This window comes from Benincasa hispida, chromosome 9, assembly GCF_009727055.1.
Source record: "Benincasa hispida cultivar B227 chromosome 9, ASM972705v1, whole genome shotgun sequence".
Classification (NCBI taxonomy): Eukaryota; Viridiplantae; Streptophyta; class Magnoliopsida; order Cucurbitales; family Cucurbitaceae; genus Benincasa; species Benincasa hispida.
This window is the reverse complement of record NC_052357.1, coordinates 56,233,012-56,254,709: the sequence shown is the minus strand read 5'-3', so window position 1 is coordinate 56,254,709 and position 21,698 is coordinate 56,233,012. Positions and strand designations below refer to the sequence as shown.

Genomic DNA, 21,698 nt, shown 5'->3' with positions numbered 1-21,698 from the left:
GATCATGCTACACACATACAACAACAAGTCATCTCTCAATGCAAATGCTATAGCTCCTAGTTTTAGAACGCATGCGATGTATACGATGATGTCTATAGGACTTATGTCTAAGCCTCTACTTTTTCTATGCGATGATGAATGACACACACATACACAAGGCGACTGCATACTATCATAACCTATTTCTAGGGTGCCTGCGATGCATGTTAGCAAACAGTGCTTATCTCTAAGTCTCTATCTCTTGCGTATGCGGTTCTAATCTTGCTCTCTCAAGTCTAGATTCTAACCTAGCTCTCTCAAGTCTAGGTTCTTTCTTTAGACTCTCTCTCGAGTAGCTCTAAAGGGGTGATGGATACATACATAAGATAAGATGGTCCCATACAATGAAGATCTTAGGTCATATTAGCTAAGTGCTTCTCAACCCATTCGAATGTTTAGCTACTCATGCATAATGTAAAGAGAGTGAGTAGATATAGAGATGCAAGTTCCATTTTATAAATGAAATCAAGATACAGGATGACAATGGAAAGTAAAGATAAGAAGATGTTGTTTCTTTTGGCTTGATACAAACATTACATACCTAATGAATAGTTGGATGTTTAAAAATGCTTGATCCAAGCATGCATCAAATCTATTATTTTCATTTATAGCCTCGAGAATTTCACAAGTTCCAACTTCTATGCTTGGTCTTTGAAGGCCAGATTTTGGTGCTTACAGCTAAACATTCATTTAGGGCGTTGGGGAAATGAGTGAGTTGTTTAATCTATTGAGTTTTTAAGTCTTTAGTCATGGAGTCAACAGTGTGAAGAGAGGAGTTAATAACTTGTGGAATTGATGTTTTATATTCGTGGGACTCTTGAACTTCTTGGGCCAAATAAGAAGTGGAGTTACCCCTGACAGGAATGGTGTTCTAAATCTCTTGGTAGTCTCGTAGTTTGTAAACTTTGTAAACATATTGTTATTAATAAAATAAATGTTATTTTATAAGCATTTACTCAATCCAATAAACTAATATCCGATGTTATTTTATGTAACATAAGCATGTATGTGGAGACATACAAGTGGATCGTGCTTTAAGTGATAACCTAAATGGTTTGTAATATATGGATAAAGGAGGGATACTTTACCTTGGTGACAGTACGGATACGACTTGCTTTGTAGATGTTACAAGTGTTGTAAAGTGCTACAAATGATCTGATCCTGATCATTCATGTGGAGATATGCGAGTGGGATTATCCTATACAAAGAGTTTGTATAAGGCCGAACCACGAAATGATTAGTCTCTTTATATAATGTCGTTGATAATTGAGACTTACATTTCACTATGATGACCATAGATGATATGACCTGAATCCTGAGTGAGTTGGGAACTCCTGCCTATGAGGACAGACATTCTATTTGTATGGGTGAGAGTGACCAGATTTCCAACTCAACAAGCCTACCATTTTGGGGATTCGTCTGATTGAGGAGCTAGGAACTCAGCCATACAAGAAGGAATTCACTCCTTCCCTGAAGTAGGGGTAAGTAGATAAATTGCTCCCTTAAGGGCTAATTTCGGGTCTTGAATATAGTAGCACATCCTCTTTTGGGAAGAGAGGACTTAGTCATAGTGGGACTATGACTTATTGTTCATCAGAGGAATCAGTGGTACTTAAGGAGTTAGATGTAATTACAGGGGAAAAATGGTATCTGTAGTACGAAGAGTGCAACTGTCGGTCTTTAGTGGAGTGCTCAGCAGTTAATGGATGGTGGATATCGTAATTAGAGAATTTAATCAGTTATTCACATACCGTTGGAGCTTCAAGCTACAGGTCTATAAGATTCCCTTGGTAGCTTAATGGGTTCAAGTTGAGAATCAGATTTTGGGTTAGTTTGAAGTATTCAAATTAACAAGAGGGAATTTGATTATATATCTGTCTCTTATACACATCTAGATGTGTATAAGAGACAGATATGATATAATTAAATTGATTCAATTATATGTGATATAATTAATATAGTGTATTTGATACATTATTAGATTGGAGGAATTAATATAAATATGATTTATATTAAATTCCATAAAATAGAAAAAGAACTATGGTTTATATGTTGTATATGATGCAATATTAAAACTATAGGTTATAAATATAATATGATAAGTTAGTTATTGTATTTATTTATAATAATTATATGATAATTAATAATTCTTTTTCTCAATAACTGACTTGAGTGGAGGTTATTTGCGGTTTTATGGTAACTGTGAGATAAAAAGATTTTTTTTTCAAATCATTAGAACACACAATTCGAAACATCTCACAAGAACACTATCGAGTAAAATGTGTTTTACTAAACAATAGCTTAACAGAGACTATACGATCAAGTATCAAGTTTACTATACAATAGTTACTCGTTGCTACACGATCGAGTATCAAGTCTATACGATAAGCTTCTTCTTCTACATGATCATACTTGATTGTCTACTCGATCGCTTACTTCCTTCATTCCTCTATCCAAAATTATACAGAGCCCACAACTCCTGGATTCTCACACTGAGAATACCAAGGTAACCCTGTGGTGGTGCCTTATTTTGTTCGAGGATCGAGGATCGAGTTATACTCGCTGGTGATCGAGGATCTTCCAGTTGCTTGTTAAGATCGAGTTCTGATCGTTGCGTTCGTGCTGTTTGGACGCGTTCAAGTCTGATCGAGGGAAATACGTGAAGAAATAGTTCTTCAAAGGTATTATACTCAATCCCCTTGTATTTACTTAAGAAGTATGCTGTAATTTATTTTTTTATACATAACTGTTTCTATATGAATGTAAGTGTATGTGTTATTTCTTAATGGAATTTGGAACGATATGCTTCCGCTCACTGGTTCTCTAGTTTTAGAGTTCCTTCCACTGGTCTCAGAGCTAGGTTGTTCTGATATTCCAAATTCCATCATTGTATTGAATTTCTTTTACAATCTTGGTGGGTTTTATGAATTCTGCAATGCATAAGTCTTAAGTATGGTTGTGGATTTTGTTGATGGATGTTTTTGGGATGATTGCCTCTGTTTAAAGCTTTCTTTACGTTTTCAAAGTTATTTTCTAAGGGTCCCTACGTTTTTTGGCATAATTAACAAGCAATCGAGTTTGTATTCAAGTTTTTTGTTGTTTTTGAGTCATTCGTGATGAAGTTTCAGATGCATGGAGATGTTGTTTGCTTCGAGGAAGAAGACCAAAGGTTGGTCGCATCGTGTAGCCTAGGCTAAACGATTGTTTAGATTTGGCTATGCGATCGTGTAGAAAAGTTCTACTGGATTATGTAGTATTTGCTAAATGACCGCATGGCTAATGCTATGCGATCGCGTAAAGAGTTTACTCGATTGTGTTGCATTGGCTACTTGATCGCGTAGACGCTCGGAGTAAATGATCGCATAGAGTATATGATATTCAACACATGGCGCGTGCATTAAACGATCGTGTAGACCAACATGGTTATCGCATAGTCACTGGCTACTCGATCACTCGGTATACGATACTCGACAGTTGCTCTTCTATCGTTTAGAAAATCATGCTTCATCGCATAGTCGTTGTCTACTCGATCGCATGGCATATGTTGATTGATGTGCGCTGCACGATCGCGTGGCTTTCATGCTCATCACATAGTCAAAGGCACTCGATCTACGCTACACGATCGTTTATACTCGATAGCAATTACTTGACAATCTGAAGGAGATGCTACATGATCAAGTGATGAGGCTTCGCACGGGTGGTTCAAGACCCGGTTTGCCTGTTTGAATTGGTTGACTCGATGCTCTTTGTAATAGTTAGCTTTATTTTTTTGGTTTTGAGGCTAATTATCCCAGTCCATCAATTTTATTTAATGTACATGTGATGTATGTTTGTTTATATGCCATAATGTATGACATATAGATTTAAAACCCACCATAGGTTATGCATTTATTCATGCATCATCTTTATATTATAAGTATTATAATATAGTAGTTTGCATGATTAAATTACTTTAAAGCATGCTCATGCATCATATAATATAAGAGTTATAATATATGCATGCATTAAGCATATCCATGCATCATCTTTATATTATAAGTGTTATAGTATAAGGGTGTATGAGAGCATCTATGCTTAGTTCATTACTCGTGATATATAAAAGTTATATAGTAGTAATGAATGAACATTGCATGAAGCATGACACTTAGGTGTATTTATAAAAGTTATAAATACCTTATGGATGTCTAGCTTAGCAATGTAGTTGATTTTGATTGTTTCATTCTTTATAAGTGTTATAATTAATGAAGTTATAATTAAAATCAATAAGAAAGAGTTGCATGCAAACTTAGGCTTTAATCATGTTTTAAAAGAGTTTTAAAATTTGATTGAGATAGACCTATGATCACAATTCTAATGAGATTAGATACCTAAGTATAATCTTTTAAATCAGTTTAATAGGATTAAATTGATTTGAATAAAAGATTAAATTTGTAATAAATCTATCTATAAGGGACCTTTTGTCTAAGGCGGGTTTTGTCTAGGCTTGGGTATTTAAGCTGACAGAAACGGAACACCCCTACTTGGGAACCTACCTGGAAAGGTGAATTAGATAAATTTGCTACAAGCATGCAATTGTTGATAATATTTGTTAAAGTGTTTAATGAATGTTGATCAAAGTTGTTTAATTTTCCAAAGTAAGTGTTACTTTTGGGCAAACTTAAACAGTCATTTAGTAAAAATAATTAGCCGTATTTTTTCTAAGTAAATTAAACCCTATGTTGTTAAAATACTCAGTGTGAGGAGATGATATATATGATATGTCAATTCCACTCACGTTTCTCCCTTAATGTTCACATCGTGAAACTCATGCTTGGCCTCGTGGCGCCCTGGGAGCGTTACCCTTCGGATGGTTTTGCATGGGTCAATATCAAGATGAACGGAGAGAGTATTTATAGTAAGTGGGAGAAATATGTGTGTCAACATATCTTGCGGTCTCTTTCATTGGTTTGCACCGTGAGACCTTTTTGCATGGCCTTGAGGCGCCCTGGGAGTGTTCCCCTTCAGATGATTTGTGCAATTGGTCAATATTAAGGCGAACTTCAGAAATGGATAGGGTCGCTTTAGTTTTTGCTCCAATCTATTTTTTCCTTCGGTTGACTGCTTAGGGTGAAACTCTAGGATCTAAAATGAAGGGTCACACTTACGGGAAATTGTTAAGCAAGTTAATGATTTCTTGACCAAATCAATGATGGCTAATCATTATAGGAATAAGAGTTATTCTGGTGTAATGGTTTGTTGAGAGTGTCTCAATTAAGTGGAGGGATAAATTAACTACCTTTCGGTGGCTTTTGTCCTAAACCAATGAAGTGTTATTGCAAAACTAGATGTGATATGGGGTTTCATGCGTTATTTTATTAAATGTGGAAAATGGATGATATGCGTTGATGGAATTACGTTGTGCACTCAAGTTTCCCAAGCGGAATCCAAGTGTAAATTCTTTTGAGTTTCCTGGTAAGTCCAGGGTCGATCACAGGGACTTGTGAAAATAGTTTGCATTGATAATTTTCTTATGAAAACTTTGCAGTAACCGGTAAATAAATAAGGTGGTTGGTTTGTTGTTGCGTTAATGAAAATAATAATAAATGCGACAGAGTTCGAAAAGAGTTGGCAATGGGAAATACGATGAATATACGGTAAATGGGTTGAGAAGGGTTTCGGCTAACACTCCCTAGGTTGCGTTCATGCCTTGCAATCATGCAACATGCATACAATAGTAAACCACCTCTCGGCGTGAATGCCACGACTTCTAAGGCTAGAACGCATGTGATAAATATGCGATAAGTCTATAGGGTTTACACATAAACCTCTATTTCTATTTATGCGATGACAACATGACATTCACACAAATATGTGACTGCATAATATCACTCCTATTTCTAGAATGCATGCGATGCACATTGACAAACAGAGCTTATCTCTAAGTCCCTATTTCTTGTTTATACAGGCCTAATCTTGCTCTTTCAAGTCAGATTCTAACCTAGCTCTCTCGAGACATTAGGTTCTTTCTTTATATTCTCTCTCGAGAAACTCTAAAGGGATGTTTCGCACAACATAAAACAAGACAATCGCAAGCAATGAACTTCCTAGATCATGTTAGCTTAATTCCTTTCAACTCATTCAACTAGTTTAGCTACTCATGCATATTAAGAGAGTGAGCAGATGTAGAAATATAACTTCCATTGGATGATAAAAGATGAAGTACAGAATAACAATGCAAGTATAGTAAAGAGCCTGGAGCAATTTCTTGCCACTAGGTGTTACACTGTTCTACTCGTACTCTAAAGATATTCTCGCTTTCTCGAGAGTCAACCCGCTCTCTACTCTTACGCCCAAGGTTCTCTCTCGAGCCGCCTTGGACGATCTCCGGTATCACCACTCTTCTTTCGCTCCACCGTGAAATGGAAAAGAAAACTATGAACAGAGGTGTGAACTTGTAAAGTGATGGAGTGATCAACTGTTTAACCCCTTCTCTGAAGAATGCACTTGATATTTATAGGACATCAAAGGTGAAAGGCGGCTTCTCTCTCCTGGTTGTACAGATGGGATAGCTTTTAATTCCTAACTGATGCGCCGGATAATTGTCACCGATAAAACTGGATGTACTTTGTGACCGTTATCGACTGTTAACTTAATTTGGATCCGATTGTTGTCAGCTTTCTGTCCCATCGATCTTAATTGTCCTTTTGTCTGGATGTGCCCACCATGTTACAGTGATTCTTCTTGGATAAATATTTGCGAGTGCGATCAACTCAAAGTCTTGCGGTGAAGTTGTGCTCGACCGATGAATTCCTATGATCGCAATCTCTGCAATGCATTAACGCATATTCTGCACACAAAAAAAAATACAAAAATCAATAATTCCAATGCGCTGACGCACGCGACCACAATATTATAGATTTTATGCTTAATGGACGCAATTTATCATTTTTCATCAACGCAATCTAACATTGTTTAATAACTTAGCACTATGATAACGCACATTTCTGCCCGATATGAGGGTTTATTTAGATTTTGCTAAACCTGATTGGATTTGTTTTAAAAGAGTTATGCTAAAATCTAACATAGATCAATATGTTTGTCTTTTAGCAAAATGTCAATGTATGATTTTTTGTTAGTTGCCTTTTCTACTTTGACCGATTACATGATGTGGAAAGAGTCTATTAAAATATATTTCATGGTAAACGACCTCGATTTTGTCATGTTTGAGGAGTGTTCTCAAGTCCCAAATCCTGATGCACTGCGAAATGTTCGTAATGTATATGAGGTGTGGATGAAGGCTATTGGCAAGCATACCTGATGCATTGGCCAAAAGGGTTGAGAACATGGTCATTGCACGTGAGATCATGGACCCGTTGTAAGAATTATTTGAACGTAATTTCTCACTTTTTAAGCAAAATGGGATTGATGACAATGAAACCAGTAGTGTCAGTTTCCAAGATAATCTCCAGTCCTTATTGAATGTCAAGGGAATAACAGAGAAAACAATTATTGCTGACTCTAATGAAGTTCATCGACGAGAATTATTTTTTGAAATGAAATTTGGAGTTTATAATATAGGTTCTGATACTGATCCCACTACTCTTTAGAAAAAGAAGAACTCCGAAGATGATAAATGTGATTTATTTGTCTTGGAGACGTGTTTGGTAGAGAATGATGATTCTGTCTGGATACTTGATTCAGCATATATGTTCTTCCCATCAAGGATTTAGTTCATAGAAACAGTTGGAAGTTAGAGAGTTGACTCTTAGAGTTGGTACTACTGAGGCTGTTTCAACTGTTGTTGTAGGTTGGCTTAAGTTATTTTTTGGATAAGAAACGGTATTTGTTACTGGATAATGTTTATGTAGTTCCTCATATCAAAAGGAACTTAATTTCAGTTTCTTGTCTGATTGAACAAAGTTATTCCATCTCTTTTTCTGAGAATAAAGTGTTTATTCTTAAGAATGGTGTGGAGATTGGTTTTGGTTCAATGGAAAATAATTTGTATGTACTAAGGTCGTTAGTTATAAAAACCTTGCTTAATACTGAAATGTTCAAAACAGCAACAACTACGAAAAGACCAAGAGTTTCTCCCAAGAAAAATGCCCATCTTCGGCATTTAAGGTTAGGTCACATCAATCTCAATAGGATTGAGAAGTTGGTGAAATGTGGACTTCTAAATGGTTTAGAAGAAAACTCTTTGCTAGTATGTGAATCTTGCCTTGAAGGCAAAATGACCAAACGACCTTTTACTGGAAAATATTATAGAGCCAAGGAAACCTTGGAGCTTATACATTCAGACCTATGTGGTCTGATGAGTGTAAGAGCACGAGGTGGGTATGAATATTTCATCTCTTTCATAGATGATTATTCTAGATATGGGTATCTATACCTAATGCAACATAAGTCTGACGCTCTTGAAAAGTTCAAGGAGTATAAGACAAAAGTTGAAAACTTGTTAGGTAAAAAGATAAAAACACTATGATCTGATCGTGGTAGAGAGTATATGGACTTAAAATTCCAGAATTATATGATAAAATATGGAATCACGTCTGAACTCTTAGCCCCAAGTACACCTCAGCAGAATGGTATATCAGAAAGGAGAAACAGAACCCTGTTGGACATGGTTTGGTCTATGATGAGTTATGCTCATCTTCCAGACTCGTTTTGGGAATATGCAGTAGAGACTGTAGTTTACATTTTGAACAATGTTCCCTCAAAGAGTATTTCTGAAACACCTTTTGAGTTATAGAGAGACCGTAAAGGTAGTTTACGCCACTTCAGGATTGGGGATGTCCAGTCCACGTGCTTGTGGCTAACTCTAAAAAGTTGGAACCTTATTCGAAAATATGCCTATTTGTAGGTTACCCCGAAGAAATGAGAGGTGGATACTTCTATGATCCAAGTAAGAATAAAGTGTTTGTATCTATCAATGCTATCTTCTTGGAAGAATACCACATAAGGGATCATAAGCCACGAAGTAAAGTTGTTTTAAGTGAGATTTCTAATGAGACTGCTAAGACTTCAACAAGAATTGTTGAATAGGTTGATAGATCAACAAGAGTTGTTGATGTTAGTACATCTAGTCAACCATCTCAAGAGTTGAGACTGCCTCGACATAGTGGGAGGGTTGTGAACCCACCTATATGCTACATAGGTTTAACAGAAGCCCAAAAGATCATATATGATGATGGAGTTGAGGATCTATTGTCTTATAAGCAAACAATAGAAGATGTTGACAAAGATGAATGGATTAAAGCCATGAATCAAGAAATAGAGTCTATGTACTTCAATTCTGTCTAGAAGCTTATAGATCAACATGATGGGGTAAAACCTATAGATTGTAAATGGATCTACAAGAGAAAAATAGGTGTAGATGGAAAAGTACAGACCTTTAAGGCTAGGTTTATGGCAAAGGGTTATACCCAAGTTGAGGGAGTGGACTATCAAGAAACTTTCTCACCTGTTGTCATGTTAAAGTCTGTCAGGATTCTCCTGTCTATAGCCACATTTTATAACTATGAGACATGACAAATGGACATCAAGACTGCCTTTTTGAATGGCAATCTTGAGGAAACCATCTATATAGCTCAACCAGAAGGATTCATTGAACAAGATCAAGAGCAAAAAGTTTGCAAGCTTAATCGGTCCATTTATGGACTGAAAAAGCATCTAGATTTTGGAATATACGATTTGATACTGCGATCAAATCTTATGGATTTGATCAGAATGTTGAGCCTTGTGTTTACAAGAAAATCATCAACAGCTCAGTAGCTTTCCTTGTACTGTATGTGGATGATATCCTACTCATTAGAAATGATGTAGGTTTTCTGACTGACGTTAAGAAATGGCTAGCCACCCAATTCCAAATGAAAGATTTGGTAGAGGCACAGTTTGTTCTAGGGATCCAGATCATAAGGGATCGAAAGAACAAAAGGTTGACCTTGTCTCAGGCATCGTACATTGACAAGATGCTTGTCAGGTATTCGATGCAGAATTCAAAGAAGGGTTTATTACCTTTCAGGAATGGAATTGTTTTGTCTAAGGAACAGTATTCTAAGACACCTCCAAAGGTTGAGGAAAGGAGACGAGTTCTCTATGCATTGGCTGTTGGTAGCCTTATGTATGTAATGTTATGTACTAGACCTGACATTTGCTATGCAGTAGGGATTGTCAGTCGATAAACTAAGATCCGAGGTTATTTTATGTAACTTAAGCATGTACGTGGAGACATACAAATGGATCGTACTTTAAGTGATAACCTAAATGATCTATAGTATATGGATAAAGAAGGGATACCTTATCCTGGTGACACTACGGATATGACCTGCTTTGTAGATATTACAAGTGTTGTAAAGTGCTACAAATGATCTGAACCTGATCATTCATATGGAGACATGCGAGTGAGGGTATCCTATACAAAAAGTTTGTATAAGACCAGACTACGAAATGATTAGTCTCTTTATATAACGTCGTTGATAATTGAGACTTACATTTCACTACGATGATCATAGGTGACATGACCTGAATCCTGAGTGAGTTGGGAACTCCTGCCTATGAGGTGATCCTTTGATTTGTATGGGTGAGAGTGGCCAGATTGCCAACTCAACAAGCCTACCATTTTGGGGATTCATCTGATTGGGGAGCTTGGAAACTCAGCTAACAAGACGAAATTCACTCCTTCCCCGAAGTAGGGGTAAGTAGATGAATTGCTTCCTTAAGGGCTGATTCCGGGTCTTGAACATAGTGACCACCACCCTTTCTGGAAAGAGAGGACTCAGTCATAGTGGGACTATGACTTATTGTTCATTAGAGAAATCAGTGGTATTTAAGAAGTTAGATATAACTACAGGGGCAAAACGATAATTTGGTCCAACTGTACTTACGAGTGATTTGTGAAGGATCATTGCATTGTTGATTGGTTATATCCAATGGACATAGAAAATATATTTGTAGTGCAAAGAGTGTAACTGTCGGTCTTTAGTGGAGTGCCCGACAGTTAACGAATGGTGGATATCGTGATTAAAGAGTTTAGTCTTATTCACGTACCGGAGCTTCAAGCTATAGGTTCATAAGGTCCCCTTAGTAGCTCAATAGGTTCAAGTTGAAAGTCAGATTTTGGGTTAGTTTGAAGTGTTCAAATTAACAAGAGGGAATTTGATTATATATGATATAATTAAATTAATTAAATTATATATAATATAATTGATATAGTGTATATACATTATTAGATTGGAGGAATTAAATAAAATAGATTTATATTAAATTCTATAAAATAGAAAAAGAACTATAGTTTATATGTTGCATATGATGCAATATTAAAATTATAGGTTATAAATATAATATGATAAGTTAGTTATTGTATTTATTTATAATTGATTAATTATATGATAATTAATAATTCTTTTTCTCAATAACCGACTTGAGTGAGAGGTTATTTGCGGTTTTTTTTCAAATCATTAGAACACACAATTTGAAACATCTCACAAAAACATTATCGAGTAAATGGTGTTTTACTAAACGATAGCGATCGAGTTTACTATACGATAGTTACTCATTGCTACACGATCGAGTATCAAGTCTATACGATAGGCTTCTTCTTCTACACGATCGTTTGATCTCATATTCGATCGTTTACTTCTTCCATTCCTCTATCCAAAATCATATAGAGCCCACAACTTCTGGATTCTCACACCGAGAATACTAAGGTAACTTTGTTGTGGTGTTTTTTCTTGTTCGAGGAACGAGATATACTCACTGGTGATCGAGAATTTTTCAGTTGCTTGTTGAGATCGAGTTCTAATCGTTGCGTTTGTGCTATTTGGACATGTTCGATTCTGATCGAGGGAAATACGTGAAGAAAGAGTTCTTCAAAGGTATTATACTCGATCCCCTTGTATTTACTTAAGAAGCATGTTGTAGTTTATTCTTTATGCATAATTGTTTCTATATGAATGTAAATGTATGTGTTCTTCCTCAATGGAATTTGGAACATTCTACTTTTGCTCATTGGTCTCTAGTTTTAGAGTTCCTTCAACCCCGAACCCCCACTCCTGAAGCCAAACAATCTTTTACAATTTTTACCACAACAACAAACTTCTCGAATCCAACATAGAAAGAGTTTGTACATCCTCTTCAGCAAGAATGAATACGCTTTTGAAAGGATCCGGCTAACAATTGCTCGTACACTTCAATTTGTTCATGAGTTGACCCAACCATAGGAAAAACCGATAAATGGAATGAAGGATGAAGACATAAACAGGGTAAAATGTAGGCAAATAACACAACTTCAACACCTCTTGGTTAATCAACAGTATACATGGATCCTAAAAATATTAAATTTGACTTTTTCAAGTATCATTGATAAATGATGAACCCTGGACATTCCTGATGTGCAACAATTTTCTCTCAGTTAATACTTTTGATTTTTAAGTATCTTCAACAATTTTCTCAATTTTCTCTTTCATTTTATATATATGTATATATATATATTTATTGTTCTTTTAGATTGAAGACACCATATCCATTCTCATTTAGCAAATGAAAATAACTAACTTCAGCCATCAAATTAACTGTGACAGAGCAGAGAGAAGTAGTAAAGTTTTGTCACACAAAATTTCCAAATTCATGAAGTAGGCCTCCAAAGTTTCATAACAACTTTGCTTTTAGTTTTCTGTTGGTCCCAGTTTTCTAATTATGATTTTCACCTTTGTTAAACAACCATTTGAATTCAAATTCTAAAAATAAAAACAAGTTTTTGAGAACTATTTTGTTTTAGTTTTCAAAACTTGATTTGGTGTTTTTGGAAATATTAGTAGAAAGTTATTAAAAAAAGCGTAGAAATTTATTAATAGAAGTAGTGTTTATAAGCTTAATATTCAAAAACCAAATTCACTCTCTTTTTAATATCTAAGAAAGCTCATGAGCAGGGGATTTGAATCATCTGATTTAGTTCATTTCTAATTGTAAACAGAACTGTGCAACACATAGCCGCATTGTCACAGACCCACCACATCAAACAAGTAAAACCCCTTATTTCTTTCAAACCATTCCTCGAATAGGTAATCCGCATACTCCCTAGTTCCAAGCTTGTTGTTAAATTTACATGGATCAAAACAAGCACATTCATAAACCGTTGGGAGACCTGATTTTAGAGGCACTAATTAAAAAGAAAGTAAAAGCTGAATCACTTTAATTCAATTATAAAATGGTCCAGTAAATTGACAATGATACGATTTTTCATCGAACTGGAAGATGATGGGGACAAACCATTCCACCATTCCACTCTGTCGTACGTACCTTGAAATTGCCAGTTTAAGCAGTGCCTGAGCTGGATGAGAGTTGTCGATGGCGGAGAGGGCCTTATCAAGGAAGGGCTTGAAAGGCATCTCAAGAAGCTGAGACTGAGAGCTCCGAATGCTCTTTCTCCGTAACATAGTGACCAAGAAAACATTAGATACAAAGCGCCAAACCAAAAAATAAAGGGGTCAATTACTCCGACTTCTTCCCCTTCGACAACCAATCACCTCGCTTTTTTACCGTATCGATTTAGAATAACAAATAAGAATCTGAGAGGGAATAACCAATAAAATCCGAACAATCAGATTAATCACTTGAAAACGACACATAGATACACATTTTAGGCTCACGCCAAACCTGATAAATAATAGATTCAACTCCACCTGTACACAAAATACAGTCATTTTGTATATTAGAGTGCCATCTATGAATATGATCTCTTGTCCGTAATCGATTTTGAACATTAAGCCATGAAATAAATAAATGTTTGGAAATATTATTTTCCTCACCAAAGGAGGCTAGCTGAGGCACCATAAGATGCCTAGGACGTAAGAACTCCATGGCATTAGCGACTGAAAACACACCACATCAACAAGGAAGCCATGTTATACTATCCTCAAGACCAACCTGAGTCACTATCACATGTACCTGCGAGGAGAGATCGATCAGCTTTCTAGAATTAGAAGGTCAATCTCAACTCCCATTAGGTCATAGAAAATCACTTACCATAGCATGAAGAGATTATCGACATCCAAAATAAGCGTTGTACTAAGTTGTTAGAGGATAGGGCACCTTTCAAGCCAAGGGTCAAACCAAATTGAACATCGCCCATCACTAATATAATACCGAACTAAGGACCTCAATCTATCATGTGCAAAGGATAGCCCACCAACATTAAGACGAAGACTTAGATACTAACCGTGCAAATGTTTTGTCCGCGAAACTATATGCCTCCACCCAGGCTACCCATGAGGATATAGAACGAATCAAAATAAGCCATAATAACTTCATGGCTGCAGTAGCATTTCAAGGAGTATGATGGATGCTAAAACCCATCCTAACTACTCGGAAGACAAACATCTGACCAAACAACCTTAGCTCCAACAACGCTTTTCAACTTCCTAGCTTCATGGCTGCAGCAACATTTCAAGAAGTATGACAGATGCTAAAGATCATCCTCACTACTTGGAAGACAACCATCCGACCAAACAACTCAGCCCCACCAACGCTTCTTAACATCTCTCTCCAAAGATAGGAGTGAAACAAGCAATCAAAGTCCTGAATGACTTTAGCAGGCAAACAAATACATTTGTCCAGTAGACTTGGAAGCTTTGAAGAACAAAATGAGTTGTAATCGACCACCAAAAAATAGAGTCTTAGCAGACCCCTTCTTCACACGAGTAGTAACTCTTTCCAATAGAGGCAAACAATCTACATACGATAGTCTTCCCGAAATAGGAAGCAGACCAAGATAACGAATTGGAAAAAAAGTTAACGGGAATCTAAAAAATACTGAAAGACCTTTAGCCTCACCAAGAGACATGCCAACACAAAACATTGAACTCTCACCATTATTAGGAAAATAAAGATGAGTGAACCGAAGTTTCTTAAAACATTGAACTCTCACATTTGAAACTTTCTTAAAACATTCTACAAGAAAACCAAAGAACCACAAAGCACCATAGATCATCAAATCATTAGGAAAATAAAGATGAGTGAACCGAAGTTGATCATAAAAATAATGAAATTGAAAACAAGAGGGTGAAGATCACAAAAAAAATATATGTCAGGAAAGATTTGGTCTTTCCCATCAAAACATGTTTAGGTTGTATCAACTTTAATCCTAAATTTTTAATTTAATAAAAAATTGTACCTCAATCTTTATAACAGTCATAATCTTAAACTTTAAAGTACTATAATTTTAATCCTCTAACCAATTCTTACTCCAAATATCATTCAAAGAAAATCTTTTTTATGCATTCAGTTAATTATAAAACATATCTACATCATAAAAATTATATCAATTTTTTTTTTTTGCTGAAATTTATGAACTTGACAAAGCTATTCAATAGTTCATTTGTATATTTGTGCAAATTTTTGTTTTATTGAAACTAATGAGTTCATAAAATTTTAGATGATTTTATGTTAGAATTATGAGCAAATTAGTGAAATTTGAAGGTAAAAGTTACAATGCTTATTTAAGTATAGGAGTCAATTTCTAATTGATACAACCTAAAAAAATTCACGGGTATTTATTTAATGAAAATAAAATTGTTTTTAGATATTTTTAACTGATGGCTGACAAGTTCTTTTTTTTAAACATGAAATTGGAATTGATTATACAATATAATTCTCTAGCTTTCATCAATCTAATCAATCTCCAAACGTTAATCCATTTACATTGCACACCCACGTCTTAATAAACAACTACCAAAATCATGATAATTTAACCTGACTTTTAAGTAAAAGTTCTTTCATCATAGACTTAAAATTTTGCTTTCTAAAATACGAATTGATTTCAAAGGCACATTCCACCAATAGGAAAAACTCATTCCCAAGTCATGGTGAGGATATATTTGAATTGATGAAGATATTTCAATAATACCTATTCAACTGTACATTAAGAACTATTCAACCTATAATAACAAACAAACTATAATAATTTACCCTTCATATGTTCCTTATCAAGAGAACAAACCAGTCTAACGTAAGAAAACAAATCTAGACTAGATAACGTTTAGTAATTCTTTGTACTTTACATAAGAATAAGTTCAAAAGTCAAAATAAACTTAGCTCAACAGTAATTAGCATGACTTTTGTTCTAAGAGGCCAAAGGTTTGATCCCTCAACTTGTAATTGTTGTACTCAACACCAAGTCCAAAGCTAAGGATAAAGCTCAAATTTCATAGTCTCTACCAAGACCCCCACGGTGAACTGTTAGTATGAAAGGTGAAAGGAAAGCAAATGGATGAAAGAGCTCTAAAGGAGACTGCACTTTTATTTCAAGCTAGAAGAGATCGCCACCAAGAGTCTTGCATCACATCAAATACCCTGTGAAACAAGTTGATGTTGATTGTAACCAACTCAAGTACTGCAACAACTACAAATCTATCGGGGTTGAAAGTAAAAACGAGATTCCAATCTAGAGACATGCTAAAGTTTTATAATTGTGATGATATTAGAGTAAATCATTAACAGATCCCAAGCACCAGAAAACATAGCAAGGCTACGTCAATCATATGAAAAACAACTAGATAGCATTGTAATAAACTACATACGAGATTGGACAGTAAATTGCAATACCACTTTTTCGTGTCCCAAAATTCATAATCCTTCCCTACAATGCAAGTGTTTACACTACAGGTCTCAAAAATTGAAACAACTGCAACAAATCTAGTGTATCTAGCGTCCACGCCCACGACCACGCCCACGGCCGCGTCCTCGTCCACGTCCCAAAGGCCTCCCTGTAGTTGGAGTAGAGTGTGGAAATGCATAAGGAACACATTGGATAATGGGTAGCATATGATTCAATATATACAATTTGACTGGCGGAAAATGACCATAAAGTATATGCCAGAATGCAAGGATAACACATACCTGCAGTTGGTTTCTTGGGCTTGACCCTGGGTGTCTCTTCAACAAGTAAAGTCTCAAGATTCAAGCTGTCAGGTAGAATATAATATCTGATGTTGTTACCCCTCACACTTAAATGATCCATGGTAACTGGATTTTTCCCCTTTAGAGTAAGCTTCACAGCTTTCAAATGTGTATTCATGCTGATATCCACACCTAAGTAATACAAGAAAACAACCCATAAGTGATCCCTAACCTCGACCAATACCTAGGTTTTAAGAGAAAAGCATACGTACTTCTACTTTAAGTTCATGCAATGTCATTGAATTTTTTTTATTAATGAACGTAATATCATTGAAGTAATGCTCAATGATATTCATCTAAGTAGCGCTAGAGATTGTTTTAGAAATAATTTTTTGAATTCAGAAGAAATATGTAATGTAACATAGATGCTTCATGCTTCAACGTATCATAGTCAAAAACAAAAATTTTCAAGGCATAAGTGGAATGTAGGTTATCGAGCCTACATTAATGTATAGCCAATGTTTTAAAAGGGTATTGAGGCTTACAACACTTTGCAATAATTTGTTGAATAATATTAGTTTGTCGCAGTTTTAAATTTCTAGGATAAGTCAATCAAATAACAATAGTTAGGTTAAGGATATCGTTTTAAGATTTTTGTCCAGGTGGAAATTGGGAAGAGTGATTTTTCTTTTGTCCTTTCTACTTTTACATGATTATTAAGTTTTGTTTAGCAATACTTGGTAAAGTGCTTTTAATCAAATTTGAGACTTACGCTTCAAAACATCTTGAGGCTACTCCTCACCTCTTTCAAAGGACCACCTTTAGCCTTTTAAAACATTTGGCTTATAATCTCATCTGAAATCCTCCAACAAAAGAGGTAACCAACTAAAATTATGACAAAGACCAAACTCTTCCGTAGAAACAACTTATACGGAAAAAAACTCCCGTAAATAACTAAATTCAGTAGTGGCAGCATAGAGAAGTACATTTTGTATGGTGAGTTGTCAACAAGAAATGTAATGTAATCATAACTCACCAACTTCTAAGGCACCCATTAAAATGGAGTTGGACTTCCCTTCCATTGTCTCTTTCCATAAATAGAAAAATAGTGCCATCCTACTAGAATAGTTATGAAAAGTGATGGTTGACATCTACGGGGTCAAACCAGGGAAACTTTCAGCAAGAAATATATTGAAGAGTTAGTGCCGGGTTAGCCGAAAATCAAAGTTTATCAGAAGCTTGGTCTAAAATTCCTGAAAAATTAGCTTTTTATGATTATATCGGGAATAATCCCGCAAAAGGTGGAATATAGATGATGAAACCTAAACCAAAACCAAAACCATAGGCAATTTTGGGGGATAATTGTGGAGTGCTTGTTTGGCCCTTTCCATAGAGAAATTGGTAGTTGGATTGACTTTATAGGAAAGATTGATACGGTTCAATTAGAAGATGGCCAAGCCAAGACATAGAGGTAGAATCCATTGATTCATTCAATTTTTTCTCCTTTAAAATCACCATTAATAAACTCTCGGAGACCTTGCTAAAGCTGAAAACACCTTTGATTAAATCAGTTTGGAATTTTGACGCGCCTAGGAAGGTTAAGATGTTTGTGTGGTCAGCTACATATAGAAGCCTCAACACCCCAAGAGAAACTCAAAAAAAGTTCCCAAACTGGGTTCGCTCCCCCAGCTTGTTCCTCTTTTATTCCAATGGGGAATCCCAATATAACCCTTACCAACACTGTCTTGTTTTCTATATATATAGAAACAACTGCTTTCATTGAAAAAAAATAATAAAAAAAAAAAAAAATACAAGGACATAGAAGAAAACCAAGACCATAGAAAAACTCCACTAGCAAAAGAGTTTCCAACTAAGTAAGATGTTGCCTAAGGAATAGTTACAAAAAGTTTTCAAAACAGAAACCAAAAGAGAAACATGGAACCTCACCAAGAACCAAACCTCACAAGGGTCCCCCTCCACTAAACATCCTATTGTTCCTCTCCCCCAATGATTCCATTGTCCTCTTTTCTATAGAGGATGGCCTTTCGTTTTCAACAAAACTGGTTTATCTTTTGCCTACCTAGCTTGGTTAACAATTATTTTTGGAGCACTCACCAACCTGATGGCTTAAATGTAAGGACAAGATCTTTTCGAATTGTGCTTCTATGAATATTTTGAGAGAAAGAAATATCTTAGATTATATTTGTAATAGTGTACCACACACATTTTACGTTGGTTTTCCGAAGACAAGATATTCTATTGTAATTACAGTCTTCTTATGAATATGATTTAATTCTTATTGGAAGGCTCTTCTTTTATAGCTCTATTGGGCAGGGTTTTCTCTACTAGATTACCCTAGGTTAGTCTTTTTGCTTCACTTGTAAGATAGTCTCTCACCCAAAAAAAGAAAAAAGGCAACAATTCACAAAAGAATGGCATATGGGCTGCAGAACCCAAAACTAATGGACACCGGAAGAATTTTATTTAATCAAGACTAAGTTAATGCCATTCTAGGGCAGGTGAAAAACAGTTCAAGTTATTAGAGGCAATGTAGGAGGGTAAAGGCTAATAACAAACAAAGGTCATTTGTGACCGCTCAATTAACTATGTTTCCACCAGTGGGCACAGTTCTAGTTATAAGTTGCTTCTCTTTTGGTTATTGCATAGTCTCTTATCCAAAATATATATATATATATATATATATATAGTTCATTGAAGAATGGCATTTGGACTATAGAATCCAGAACTGCTAGGGTTAAGCAGAAGTTAATGTTTAATCAGAATAAGTTAACATCACTCTAGAGCAGGTGAAAAACAGTTCAAGTTAAAAGTTGAAGTATATTCACTTGGTTTACAAAACAATCCCTACAAAACAAAGGGGAAAGAAGGAATTGTAGGAGTCATTGCATAAAAAAGTGACAAGACATTCTAAGCATTTGTTTAAATCTACTGATATGTCAGGAAATAGAATGGATATTCAGCATCAGTAGACAGTAGTCAATAGTTCAAATTGTTTTGATAATTAAAAACAATACAGAGAAATCATCTCATCCTCCCAACGCCCAGAAGACAAAGATTCAATTTCCCGTAAGCAACCCATGAGTTTAATACTATTTTTCTTTTAAAAAAAGAAAAAAATTGATGATAATACTAATTTTTAAAATTAAAAATGGGAGCAGGATAATGATTCTCCAAGTGCGCACTTGACCCAAGAGTTGCAGAGAAGTTCAAAGAAGAAAATAGAATGGAAATTGGAAGTTCAAAAACCCTCAGCCGCAAAGTTGGTAAATCTAGGGTTTAATGAGGTTTAAGAAAGAGAGATAGAGACGAGACCTGTGATAGTGCCATGGACAACAGTTCCATTTTTCAGCTCGATTGAGACAGTCTCATTGTTGAGCTTCATCAAAAACCTGCATCAAAACCAAGTTTCTAAAAATAAAAAGGGCATCAAAGAACAAGTAGATGGAGAGGAAAAGGAGGGTAAAGATAGAAAAGAGAAGAACATACCTAACAAGCTTCATGATTGCAGAGGAAATGAAGAATGTAGGGTTTCAAACAACGAAGCGGGGGAGAGGAAATTGGGAGATTGCCGCGGTTTGGACCTCCTCGATTTCCCTTTGCCAAGCTAACTGTATCTTATTGCTCTAGAGATTCGAGGAATTCATTCGTTGAATGGAAAAGAGGAAAAGAAGTCTATGAAAAATATGGAAGGTTTTTTTTTTTTTTTTTTCCTTTCTCGTAAAGGAATTGTTATTAATACGAGAATTGAACCTCAAATCACGAGTTTGATAGAATGATATGTTAGTTGAGTTATGCTCTTGTTAGTTAATATGAAAGAATTCAATGGAAGGAAAAGGAGTATGGATTGTGTTATTTTATTTTGCAGATTTTCGAATAAGGCCCAATGCTAATCGGGTAAATAAGCCCAATGCTAATCGGGTAAATAAGCCCAATGTGCAAATCATATCCAAAATATAGAGAAATTTAAACATATTCTAACTAAGCATACTTTACTGTGAAGAAATTCAAGGAGAAAGTAAATATCTTTAAATACATCTTCTTCAATCTTCTCTAAATCTTTACTTCACGATCTCTGTAACTCTTCTTAGATCTCGAACAAGACACACCACTAAGCCTTCCATGCTATTCTAGCAAGGAAAAGGTTTGTGGGAACCTCTTTTGAAAGATAGGGAAGAGGTTTTATATAGAAACTTTTCTTTCTGCAATTTTGAGTGATGAGAGATTGAGAGAGTGAGAGAGGAGTGAGAATGAGTGTGAGAGAAGAACATTTTTGGCTTCACTAAGGTTGAACTTCCTGGTTAGGTTGATTGATTGATACTTAGGATAGACTAATCCTTTTTGCTTGTAATATCAATCCCTAAGATCTTTCTTGACTCATCTATGTCTTTTATGTCAAATTCTCTCTTTAAGAGATCTTTGAAATGTGTTAAATAAAACTTAGAGCTACATGCAAGGAGTATATCATCAACATCTAGGAATAGAAATACCTCGTCCTTATAAGAGGCTGAATTAACATAGACACAAATATCAAAGGAGCCTCTCTAAAACCCAATGCTAGCAATATAGTCATTAAATCTTCTATGCCAGCATCTAGGTGACTTTAAGTCCATAGATAGACTTATCTAAAAGGTAATATAAGTCTTCTTTTCCTTTGTGGTTGCATCATGCAGATAGTTTCATTTAGATATCCATATAGAAAGGCTGTTTTGACATCTAATTAATCTAGTTCTAGATTTTTTTTTTTTTTTTTTTTTTTTTTTTTT

The 21,698-nt window shown here is 35.3% G+C and overlaps 1 protein-coding gene across 2 annotated transcripts; it reads right to left on the bottom strand.

Annotated features, from left to right (window-relative positions):
- Positions 1-16,460: 16,460 nt before the first annotated feature.
- Positions 16,461-20,616, bottom strand: LOC120085011 (small nuclear ribonucleoprotein SmD1b). Of its 2 annotated transcripts, none has more exons than XM_039040828.1 (4): positions 20,422-20,616; positions 20,248-20,343; positions 16,915-17,106; positions 16,461-16,781 (listed from the first exon to the last, which is right to left on the bottom strand). In XM_039040828.1, exons 2-4 carry the CDS (start codon positions 20,315-20,317, stop codon positions 16,720-16,722), a joined length of 324 nt encoding a protein of 107 aa, XP_038896756.1. In that variant the 5' UTR covers positions 20,318-20,343; positions 20,422-20,616; the 3' UTR covers positions 16,461-16,719. The 2 variants fall into 2 exon arrangements, with proteins under 2 accessions (XP_038896756.1, XP_038896755.1); XM_039040827.1 differs by having other exon boundaries at positions 20,248-20,324; positions 20,422-20,609.
- Between the last annotated feature and the right edge of the window lie 1,082 nt (positions 20,617-21,698).

Bases quoted from the DNA above. Each gene is read 5' to 3' on its own strand.
- LOC120085011 (XM_039040827.1), bottom strand. The intron at 17,107-20,247 runs GTCTCGTCTCTA...TGTATTACTTAG, and splicing joins TGTCCATGGCACTATCACAG to GTGTGGATATCAGCATGAAT. The intron at 16,782-16,914 runs GTATGTGTTATC...CTCCAACTACAG, and splicing joins GCCCAAGAAACCAACTGCAG to GGAGGCCTTTGGGACGTGGA.